General features: G+C 47.8%; 1 protein-coding gene across 1 annotated transcript in view; it reads right to left on the reverse strand.

The window, feature by feature from the left end:
• The window catches only part of kcnq1.1 (potassium voltage-gated channel, KQT-like subfamily, member 1.1), a 123,759-nt gene extending 112,427 nt beyond the window's left edge, over positions 1-11,332 (reverse strand). Inside the window, exons 1-2 of the mRNA XM_061222516.1 lie at positions 10,923-11,332; positions 2,076-2,166 (exon numbers count right to left, since the gene is read on the reverse strand). Coding sequence (XP_061078500.1) covers positions 2,076-2,166; positions 10,923-11,332 — 501 coding nt within the window. The remainder of the gene's footprint in view (positions 1-2,075; positions 2,167-10,922) is intronic.
• Positions 11,333-12,612: the final 1,280 nt, after the last annotated feature.

Genomic DNA, 12,612 nt, shown 5'->3' on the forward strand with positions numbered 1-12,612 from the left:
AAAGAAACCGTTCTTGTTTTAACTGGGGCGTGGAGGTCCAAGAGACTGGTCAGGGTATTATTGTAAAAAGCCACTGAATCGCTGGCTGATGAAAAATTTGTAGAGGAGAGGTGCTGGAGGTCCAAAATTAAGGCGTCTGTGTTGATGTTTTTGATGTTCCTGAAAGAGATTTGGCGCTTGGGCTTGGTGTGAGGGGGTGGAAATGGCAGCTCCAGTGCAATGACCCTGTGATCAGACACACCCAGGTCGTACACAAGGAGATTGCTGATGGGGGCAGAGTCAGTGATGACCAGATCCAATGTGTGCCCCCTGTTGTGTGTTGGGACGGTGACATGTTGAATGAGGTTTAGGCAGTCCAGTAATTGTAGAAAGGCAGATGCAGAGTGGCAGGAGGGGGTGTCGACATGAATGTTTATGTCTCCGAGAATGATGATATTGGCAGATGTTGTACAGAGGGTTGTGAGAAGGTCATGCATTTCTGGGATAAAGGCAGAGTTTCGTTTGGGTGGGCGGTAGATGAGCAGAATTGTCGTGGGGGAGGGGGGTTTACATTTAAATGCAAGGCATTCGAATGACGAGTGGTTAGGCAGAGAGAGGGGGGACAAATCCAGATCGAAACGGTGGAATACGGCCAGGCCACCACCGCGGCCAGTGCTACGGGATTTTTCTATGTACTTGTAACCGGGGGGACAAGCTTTGTTTAAAGTGGTATAGACCCCTGGCTGTTGCCACGTCTCCGTGAGGCACATGAGGTCCAACCCTTTGTCCAGTATGTGGTCATGAATGAAAGTGGATTTGAGGTTGAGGGATTGAATGTTCAATAATTCCATTTTAATGGTAGGAGGAGTAATGAATCTCTGTATGGGGCGAAGAACTGTGAAATCCACTCCTCTTTTTCTGTGCAGCCTGTGCGGTGTGAAATCCTCTCCACGTTTTCTATGCAGCCTGGAGTGAGGCAGCCTCACTATGTTTCCAGTGCTGCTACTAAATCCAGGTGCGACGAAGTTCTGATGACGTGTACGAGGTGCGACAGAGCGTGCAGCAGAGCAGATGGAAGGAATTGAGTGACCAGGCTGGAAGTAGACAAACTTTTGCCGGGAGCTTCTATGCATGTAACGAAGTCGGCGTAGAAGTCCAAGTTGTTTGATAACTGAAATGCACGAGGGGGTCGTGCAGTTGTTAAATTCCAGCAGCTGAGAGGGGAAATATTTCAGCATGGTTGGGTTACCCGTTAGCCAGCCAGGCAATCCAGTGCCGCTAGTTGGCTGAAGGGCGGCTAGCGGGCGGCTAGCGGAGGGCGGCTGGCGGAGGGCTGGCTACTGTGGAGGTAGCGGTCCCAGGCAACGAGGCCAACCCGCACCGGGGACAGCTGAAAAACTGCCCAGGGAAATATCTCACAACAGCGCTGGTCGAGACATGAGCTGGAGCGTGGTGGACGTTGAAGTAAACCAGGTGATCCGAATATGGATGACTGAAACGGCGGGTTTAGACGGGCGGCAGCAGGTAGGAAAATCCGCACAAAAAGCTCAGTGCACAAAATGCTCAATAAACCACGTTTAAAAACTACTAATAATCTGTAAAAAAAATAAAATAAAAAAAAGGTCCGTAAAATCAACTATAGAAAGTTAGATCTAGCTCAGGTGGAGAAGCGGCGAACAGTCAACGCCAGCGTCCTCTCCCCAGATCAAAGCCCAAAAAAAAAGTGAGGAACATCCCTGGACAGGTCGCCAGTCCATCGCAGGGCACACACACCATACACTCACACACTCATACACTCATACACTCATACACTCATACCTACGGGCAATTTAGACTCTCCAATCAGCCTAACCTGCATGTCTTTGGACTGTGGGAAACCGGAGTACCCGGAGGAAACCCACGCGAACACGGGGAGAACATGCAAACTCCGCACAGAGAGGCCCCGGCCGACGGGGATCCGAACCCAGGACCTCCTTGCTGTGAGGCGCCAGTGCTACCCACTGCACCAACCGTGCCGCCTCATTTGAAACATGGCAGACATTAAATGAAAATGCAGTGAATACAGAACACAGCACACAGCAACGTTACAAACTCACCACCCAAAAGAGAGTGTTCTGGGCCAGGCTCTGGTACTGGTCAATGGTGGACAGGACACTGAGGATGAGACAGGCCAGGACGATGAGAAACCTGCAGGACAGACAGACAGACGGACGGACACAGTCAACACACCTGCGCAGGAACTCACTGAACATGTACAGAGTGCCCAGCAATATACATTACATTACATTACATTACATTAATGGCATTCGGCAGATGCTCTTATCCAGAGTGACGTACAGTTGATTAGACTAAGCAGGAGGCAATCCTCCCCTGGAGCAATGCAGGGTTAAGGGCCTTGCTCAAGGGCCCAACAGCTGTGTGGATCTTATTGTGGCTACACCGGGGATCGAACCACCAACCTTGTGTGTCCCAGTCATGCACCTTAACCACTACGCTACAGGCCGCCCACACATATACACATTAGGCACATAGGGTTAACTAACATACCTACTATTACTAACACTACTACCACTGCTAATCCTACTGCTACTACTAGTACTACCACAACTATTACTACCACTATAACCACTACTATTACTGCTACTGCTAGTATACAGTATACACTCAATGAGCACTTTATTAGGTATTTATTCCACTTATTTCCTAGACTTATTGGACTTCTGCTGCTATAGTCTGTCCACTTTAAGTTTTGACGCGTTGTGTGTTCAGAGATGCTCTTCTGCATGCCACTGTTGTAATGTGTGGTTATATGCATTGTCTGCAAACTCTAGAGACTGTTGTCGGCAGTTTCTGAGATACCCAAACCACCCTGTTTGGCACCAACAATCATTCCACGATCAAATTTACTCAGATCACATTTCTTTCCCATTTGGTCTGAAAAACTTGACCACATCTGCATGCTTTTGTGTATTTAGTTGCTGCCACATGATTGGCTGAATAAATTGACATGCTGATGTATAGGTCTACCTCATAAATTGCTCACTGAGTGTATGTACACTATAAAGGAATACTATACTGCATATATACAAAATAAAAGATTTTATTTGTACCCAAAAAAAAAAAAGATTTTGAAAAAATGGATTGGATAACGTCAGAATGGATTGGATAACGCTTCATAAGATGAAACCTTTCCAGGGGTAGAACACCATTGATCGTGGGCTGAACAGTGATGCATCCCCTTTTAAAATGCATGTAGTTCTAAACCAGGAACATTTTCACCAGTACAAGTTTCTTAAAAATAAAATAAAAACTGTACAATGAGTTGTCTGTTATCTGCAGGAAATCTAAAGCAGGGATCAACTCCAGCCCTCAAATCCAAATCCAGCCCTGGTTTTACTTTCTCCCAGGTAATTGCCTGAGCAATTATTGCCACTGTTTGGCCAGACCGTCTTCACACCCGACTCCCAGGTAAAGGGAGGGTGGAAAACCAGCAGTTCTCGGCCTTTGATCTACAGAGTTAAGGTATTTCAGACCTCAGTTGGCACAGGTCCGGTGCGGTTTGTCAACCTGAATCATTATCCTATTCGCTGGGTCAGACACGTTGGAAAGCCTGCTATTACACACCACAAAAACACTGGCAGTGCCGGGACAATCTCACACAGCTCTAAGTGAACTTGAGACAGGCCTGCAGAGATGTTCCCTGGCTGAGAGGACGTGAAACCATGGTTACGCAAACCGGAACCTTCCCGAGGAGGGAACTCGGAAAATATGCAAAAAATTCGGATTTTGCAAGGACTAACTATCCACATGTATTATTCGTATGAACCCCCACTCTGAACTGGCCAGGAGGATGGGTTCCCCCCGCTGAGTCTGGTTCCTCTCAGGGTTTCTGCCTGCATGTCATCCAGGGAGTTTTTCCCTCAATGCTGTCGCCTGCTTTGTGGAGGATTTGGCAGAACAGAGTACATTCTGAACTGCATTTATACGGTCCTCAAGGCCCGAGAACTGCTGCTTTTCCACCCTCCCTTTACCTGGTGAGAACTGCTGCTTTTCCACCCTCCCTTTACCTGGTGAGAACTGCTGCTTTTCCACCCTCCCTTTACCTGGTGAGAACTGCTGCTTTTCCACCCTCCCTTTACCTGGTGAGAACTGCTGCTTTTCCACCCTCCCTTTACCTGGTGAGAACTGCTGCTTTTCCACCCTCCCTTTACCTGGTGAGAACTGCTGCTTTTCCACCCACCCTTTACCTGGTGAGAACTGCTGCTTTTCCACCCTCCCTTTACCTGGTGAGAACTGCTGCTTTTCCACCCTCCCTTTACCTGGTGAGAACTGCTGCTTTTCCACCCTCCCTTTACCTGGTGAGAACTGCTGCTTTTCCACCCTCCCTTTACCTGGTGAGAACTGCTGCTTTTCCACCCTCCCTTTACCTGGTGAGAACTGCTGCTTTTCCACCCTCCCTTTACCTGGTGAGAACTGCTGCTTTTCCACCCTCCCTTTACCTGGTGAGAACTGCTGCTTTTCCACCCTCCCTTTACCTGGGAGTCGGGCGTGAAGACACTCTGGCCAATCGGCAGCACATAAAACCAGGGCTGGATCTGGATTCGAGGGCCAGACTTAATGGTCCCTGCTTTAAGGCGTGAGATCACGCACATGTGATTGGAATGTCTGAACATTCTAATGCTGATGTCACAATCACCACTGGTCAGTGAAAGCAATGGAAGTGCCTGCAGTCATAAGGCACACTTATATTCACGGAGATAATTTCGAGGGCCCCACAGGGGCGTGTTTTCCGGGCTCTGGGGCTGGAGAGGGTGCCGGCACTCGCTGGGTCGGGCCGGTGACCCGCAGGTGCGAGGCGCAGATAGCGGGCGACGGCCTCCTCTCTCTCGCACGCACGGGGCTGCATTCTCCGCATGGCGACTGCAGGGAAACCACACCACACTGGCCTACCCCATTACGGGAGGCGGGGCCGCGACGGGGGTTTCAGCTCATTAGGAACTCGACAAGCAGTGCCTGTCCCACAACGCCGAGCGGGAAGTATCCCATGAAGTGAAGCAGCAAGTATCCCACAATGCCAAGCAGTGCCTATCGCATAGTGCACAGCAGCACCTATCCCATAATTCCTAGCAGTGCCCATTCCATAGCGCACAGCAGCACCTATCCCATAATGCCGAGCACTGGTGACTGGTGACCTATAGCTGTAGGCTGGTGTTCCTCCTTCTTAAGAGAGCGGCACTTGTCAGACCCTCCCCCCCCCGCCCCCCCCCGCAAGGTCACTCACTCTCCACTCCAGCACCAGTGAGCTGCTGGACCCCCTCCATTACCCAGATAACACTGTTTTCTCTCCCAGATAGAGGAGACCGCCACTCTACTGCCTTACACCTCCCCCCAATGCACACACACATACACACACGCGCACACACACACACACACACACACACACACACATACACATACACACACATACACACACACTCTCTCAAGCAGAAAGAAATGACGCAAAACTCCTGGTTTCTTTACGCATGTTTGACGTCACTCAGTTTTCCACCCAGGGCGAGGAGGGGACGTGGGGGGTTGTGCGGTATCGTCGTGTGGAACACTGTGTAAATTTAGACCTGATAAGAGCCCGAAAAACCACCGGAATAAACATCTCCCTGCGGCCCGTTGGCAGCTACAGGGGCGGACGGTCGAGGCTTTTCGGCTAGCGGTCACACGAGCGCCCGACCCGCGGAACAGAGGCCGGCGCGCTCACTCAACACGGGCGCTGAAAGACCCGGGCCGTTGTCTGGGACCCCTGCCAGATCGGAGTCTGAGGCACATTATTACACCCTAATCAGGGTGACCAGTGTTCCTTTAACCTTGCTTTCAATTAGACGTCTTATTTTTTTCGCAGCTACAAAAAACCGGGCAAAGTTACAGCAAGTCGGCCGACCTCACTGCAGTAAAGCACTACAGTGGATTGCAACGATGGCAGAGCTCTGCAAACAGCGATGTGCAGCTGAAGACGTAATTTAATAAACAGAGGACATTCGTCGGCTAGGAAACTAATGGTTAACAAGCAACAACTGGATGACACCGCCCCCTGTTGGCAAATAAAAAATTAAAACTCTCTCTACCTTACCTTTCACATGTTAAAGGTACAATAGGTAAGATTAATGTGTTAAAACATTGTTAGAAGACCATTGTAAATCCCTTCCTATCGTTGAAAAAGGCTCACTGACATGTTGACTCACCCTCAACCTGTGTTTATAGTCTTTAAATTTGGGTTTCAAAATATGCAGTTGATGGGCCGGCACTCTGTACCAAAACATCATATAGCTGTGGAATAATTCAAGCTTGTTGGTTGAAAATTGGTTATAACTGCCACAGCCAATGGCGTTTCAACATCAGAGCATTCACAAACAAGGGGTGGGATAAACAGTGTGGTGGTTTGAACGCGTATGTTGCTGCAACTCCTCTCTTGACCGTTAGAAGTCCGAAATGACCTATTGTACCTTTAACTCTAGTGAAAGAAGGATGAAGGATGGGGGTCTTCTAGCCTGACCGTTACACTTCTGATTAATCACTACTTTCTGTGTTTGCAACTTTCAATTCTCGGCCCGTTCTTTGTGCTCTTCGTGTTGCACTCCAGTCACTCTGGATAAGAGCATCAGCTTAACACCTAAAATGTAAGATACTGGATATGTGCAATGCTGCGTATAAAAGGTACCGTGGAAGTTTAACTTTAGCCTTCAGAATCTTTGGGAATCGTTTTAGAACAGTGTTTTTGAACGTCAGGAGTCAGGATCCAAAATGGGTTGCAGGAGTGCATGAGGTGAGTCCCAGAAAAGGTCTGGCCTACACTAGTATGTGCATTTTAAAGGAAACCACACTGATACAGATTCCCACACAGTGAAAGCGACATAAAAAAGCTACAGGAAAGCTAGTGCTGACTGGAGGAGAAAAGCCACACAGCGCTACAGGAAAACTAGCACTGACTGGAGGGGGAGAGCCACAAAGTGCTACAGGAGACCTTGCGCAGACAAGTGCAGAAAAGCCACACAGTGCCATGGCAGAGCTAGTTCTGACTGGAGGAACCTTTCAATTCTGATGACACTGTTGATCATTCTCCAGAAAGCACAAGCATGCACACACAAAATAAACAATCCAGTAGAGAAAGGAGCAGGCAGGCAGACAGGAAGGAGGGAGAGAGAGAGTCGAGTGAAGGTCAGGTTTGTTCCCTTTCATCATTCTGATTGGTGGAATAAAACAGGAAGCTGGTGTGCATGCAAGGTCATTGGTGGGACAAGGATGCTGAGGAAAATCAGCAGAACTTGACAGATTTTGAGAGGATTTTGGCTTCGGTGCACAGAGGGTGTGTGTGTGTATGTGTGTTTGTGTGTGTGCGTGCATGTGATATCAGTTCACTCCCTTCTCAGAAGGCCTCTCCATGTAGGGGCAAATTCAGGAAGCACTGAACCAGATCACACAGACACATGCACACATGTGCACACACACACACACACACACACACACACACACACGTGCACAGATGCATGCATGCACACATGCACAAAGGCACTCACAGACACTCACGTGCACACACTCTCTCACACACTTACACACGCACACAGTCCCTCTCATGCACACAATCTCTCTCACACACATGCACATAGCCTCTCTCTCTCTCACACACACACACACACACACACACACACACACACACACACACACACACACACACACACACACACACACAGGACTGCAATGCTGGAAGCCTCAGTGATAAGGCCGTTACTCTCCCACTGAATGTGTGGGCTGGGAGCTCTGGAGGTCTGATAACAGGCTGGCATTTTTGGCAGAGCCTCCCTGCACCGTCCCCCCCCTCACGAAGGGCTGGGAGATCCAGACTCTCCACAGCTGACCGGGAACTCAGGGACTTCAGGGACTATCAACTCCTCTTCAGTGTCCACCCCCCACCTCCTCCCCCTTCCCCCTTTCTGCTCATACCCCCCCCCAAACCACACCCCTCTCTTCTACCTCTGTATTCACCTCCTGCCCCCTAGTGGTGGGACCTTGACCACCGTCTAATAACGACCTCCTGCACAGGAGAGCAGAGCAGCCCAGAGACTGCACTGGAAGAGAGCCGGTTCAGCCACTCAGTTTAGTGGACCAGAAAGTCCAAAATGATTCCTTGTACAAATGTGGTTTGTGGTGTCAACGGGACAATATGAATGTCCAGTCTGCATAACAGATTAAAAGTTGACTGCTAGATTGTAAGGAATTCCATCTTTCTTCTCCACCGTTACACTTTTTTCGTCCTCATGTTGTACATGGGCATGGGGGCCGGTTTTCATGAATTATACGTCTGGCAACGCACATCGTTTCCCATGGATACATATGCTCTAGAACAGGACTGTCCGAGAGGGTCAGTCTCCGAGCTGGGTTTTTTTCTGACCCTAATATATTTTTCTGAGAGCTCTATGCTGGTCCACTCCTGTACTTGAGCAGAGTAAAATATTTAGTTTGCAGCTGCAGCTGGAGCATATACAAATGTCTGATCAAGACATTATTTAGCTAATTAAATCATTGAGTTGGCACAAAATCCCGAAGCGGATCAGCCCATGCTGTACACTCCTGTCCTAGAAGCAGAGCAGCCTGGCATGTTCAACGCCAGGTTTGCCGGACACTCTCTAGACGAGGTTCTGGAGAGCTGCAGGACCTGCTGGTTTTGTTTTCACCTTAATCTTGAGCAACAAACTCAGACCCGCTGTCAAGATGAGTGAACGGTGATTAACTGCATCAACGGATTCATTAAGCGCAAAGCAGCAACTCGTACCAGGACCACAGTGAAGAAACTTGGCGAGACGGCTAGTGAAATAGGTGGAATAGGGAGTTCTTGGAGTGGAGCTTCACCAGTACACCACATGACAGTGTAGAAATAAAGGTGCAAGGTGAGAGAAAGTGTCAACTACCCATGTCACAGTTTCAAAGAAGTCTTTGAACTGAAGCAAAGAGAATACATTCAGTCCTTGGCAAATAACCGCTCAAATAATGAAAGGAAAACCAACCTTGAACCGTAGAACTGAGGATAGACGACAAACTCAGCCACACTGTTTGAGTAAAGCAGTTTGGTCCTGGGGACCCCTGAGTATACTGGTCCAACCACAATTGCAATCATAGAATTCTAACAAGCTGTGAATTTCTAGGAGTTGGTTTTCATTTTGTAGAGGGATTATTTTCCCTCTTAAGCCACATTATGTCCAAAATGCATGCCATGAAGAATAAAAGTTAATATTTTGCTATATTGCAAAAAAAGAAAAAAGATTTAACTTCAAATTAAATTAATTGATCAATATGTTCCTAATTAGGTTGTTCAAATAGAAGTTCTTTCATAATTTGTGACATAACTGATTTAACACAGTGCATTATCATTTGCTTTGTCTTGAAATTCTTATTTTCTTCCAGATGATTAGTTTCAGTGGCCAGGTGTCCAGAATTTCACCAGCTAGGGGGCCGACTGGTTCCCCTCAACCTTTAATTTGAGCAATTAAAACCCTCCGCCTCTCTTTTTGTAATGGTTTACAATAGAGCATAATGTGAATACTGGATTGTCATTCTTCGTGGCATAGCTACTGCGAACATAACATGGCTTAAGAGGGTAAACAATTCCAAAGATGGAGAGTAATTTAAAAATATTAACAGCTTGTTAGAATTCTAGGATTGCAATTGTGCAGGCGGGACTGAATTTCAGAAACACTGCACTATAGTAATTCCGTTGATGTACATTTCTGCAGTTGGTAAAGTCAAACGAATAGGGACTCACAGAGCACTTTATCAGTACACCTACTTATTCATGCAATCATCTAATCAGGCAATTGTGTGGCAGCAGTTCAATGCATACAATCATGCAGATACGGGTCAGGAGCTTCAGTTAATGTTCACATCGACCATCAGAATGGGGGGAAAAAGTGATCTCAGTGACTTTGACCGTGGAATGATTGTTGGTGCCAGACAGGGTGGTTTGAGTATCTCAGAAACTGCTGATCTTCCTGGGATTTTCACACACAAGAGTCTCTAGAGCAGGGGTCTCCAACCCTGGTCCTGGAGAGCTACTGGGTCTGCTGGTTTTTGTTTTCACGTTAAAATCAGCACCCTGTTGAGTCCCAGGTAACCAGGTGAGGCGAGTTAATTAATCAATTAGAGCAGTTGATTACACTTAAGTGCTGGGTAACAACGAAAACCAGCAGACCCAGTAGCTCTCCAGGACCAGGGTTGGAGACCACTGCTCTAGAGTTTGCAGGGAATTGAACAAAAAACAAAAAACATCCAGTAAGCAGTGGTTCTGCGGGCAGAATGAGAGCTCATTGGAGCTGGATCTCCCAGCCTTGCTAATGAGAGGGGTCAGAGGAGAAGGGCCAGACTGGTCAAAGCTGACAGGACACAAATAACCACACATTACAATGCAGTGCAGAATAGCGTCTCTGAACACACAATGCGTCAAACCTCTAAGTGGATAGGCTACAGCAGCAGAAGACTTACGTTTAAACAATAAGTCTAATACATAGCTAATAAAGTGCTCATTGAACTTAAATATGGCCAGTGATGCAGTAATCTTTTTTCTAAACATATCCCACGGTAATAATTTATTATGAAAGCAATTTATGCCAAGTAGCCCATTTCGCGAACGGGTACAGCAGCCGGGTGCTTAACGGGGTATCGAACCCGCAACCGTTGCCTGATAAACTGCATTCAAGAGCCATTAAGCCCATTTGATTTCTTGACTCACGAGCCGAGAACGTTAGAAGGATGAAGCAAACCGTTATACAAACCCGAAGACAAAACGCCCTTGAAAAAGTATTTTTAAAAGCTGGTTCAATGCGACCAGAGTGTTACTTTCCTGACGGTGTCAGGTGACATCGCTCCAAACTTTGTTCCTTGATAACAATATAGAGAGGACTCACACTGCGAAGTGGTACACGAAGCATTTCCACCCCGTCGGTCTTTCCAGAAAGTTGTACACTCGTCCTTGAATGTAGGCTCGGGTGATCACGGCGGGTCGCGTAGCGCTATACACTGACATCCGCGGGTTGAAGTTTACCCCGGGCATGTGGGCGACCGGGCGCGTCACAGCTGTGTCCACGGTGATCTCCTCGAAGCGGCTGCCGGAGTCCAGCTGAGCTCGGTGCCGTAACGGCGGTGTCCTGCCGCCGTAGCCATCGCTGACGGGTTTGCCAGAATTTATCGATTGGTGTTGGGCGTTGGGCACTGTGACGGTCATCTCCAAACCGGACTCTTTGCTGCCATGCGCTGCGTCGACCGAGGGCTCCCTCATACTCCAGAGGTTAGCTTTGTGCGGTTTCGGAGAGGACATCCCGCAAGTAGGCAGGAGCACAGTTTATTCCAGGGAGGGAGGGCAGAGGGAGAGTTCCAAGGCGCACAGAGTGTGTACACCGCACTATCTTTGACCAAACACGAGCAAAGAGAGGAATGCGCAATTCCTAAAAGAATTGATAGCCTAGGCTAACCTGTAGCTTGAACGCCTGGACCAAGACTTCCCAGCAAAATACAGATGTTTTTCCAAGTGCTGTTAAAGCTAGTGCCACCGTCCACATGCAATTGGGACATAAAAGGGAAACACTGGATAAAGAAATCCAGAGTAATGGTTACAAAAAAAAACTGCTGCATATCCCTTACCTATAGTGGCAACATTGCACCGCTTCTCGGAAACAAACTCCGCTTGAGTGACGTTTTATGTGAGAACAAGGGCGGTAGGCAGTGCCATCTGCGCAACTGCTATTTACAGTTAGCGGTGCACGAGGTAAATAAATTGGCTCAGCGAGCAGCGGTTAATTTACAAACCTGACGCAAATGGTATTCCGTACAGAGTAGGATAATTCAGCATTTTCAAAACATTCGTGATGTGTGTCCGTAGTTTTGTATACATTCTCTGCGTTTTGTATACATTCTCTGATTCAAGGACTGAACGTTAATTCGGTTCATTATTAGACGGAATTATGGAATGACAGGCCGGGGTATTCCTTCGCGTGAACAGCAGAGGTATCTGTTGTTTAAATTAATGTTGTTTAATGTTTAAATTGAACTAGATTTTTTCAAAGTTGCATTACATCTGAATTGGAAAGATCAGACAACCTTGATTAGCGACCGCAGATATCTCACGAAGTGATTTGTCCAAGTGATGAAGAATATAAGTCCGATGAGCGGGTCTGCTATCTGCTATCGCCGCTGGTCCTGTAGTCACTACAGTGCAGTGGGCCTAAGCTTAGAAAATTGCGCGCTCGTGAGACTGTGCCGCCTTCTCGTCGCGGGTCAGTTTCAGTTACATTGGCGCGCGCGCTTGTTCGCTAAAAAGTGACCTTGAATTCTTGCTGGTTCATCCTTGAACGTACGGAGAGACCCAGAATCACCCGGGAAAGAGTATTAATTTGAGTCATGTGGCGCCGGGGTGGTGACAGGTACTGTTGTCAGGTTGATATTGCGATACTAGTATCCGAGATGGCAGCGCAGGATCACCCGATTACTGCCCGAAGAAGCACTTACTCTGCAATTTCCTCTCGGCCTGAAATCAGTTTCTTTACGTTTGCAGGTCTTATGCTGACGACAGTAATTATAGTTTTTTACATAGGACTTTTA

The sequence above is a fragment of the Conger conger genome, chromosome 15, assembly GCF_963514075.1.
Source record: "Conger conger chromosome 15, fConCon1.1, whole genome shotgun sequence".
NCBI classification, from domain to species: domain Eukaryota; kingdom Metazoa; phylum Chordata; class Actinopteri; order Anguilliformes; family Congridae; genus Conger; species Conger conger.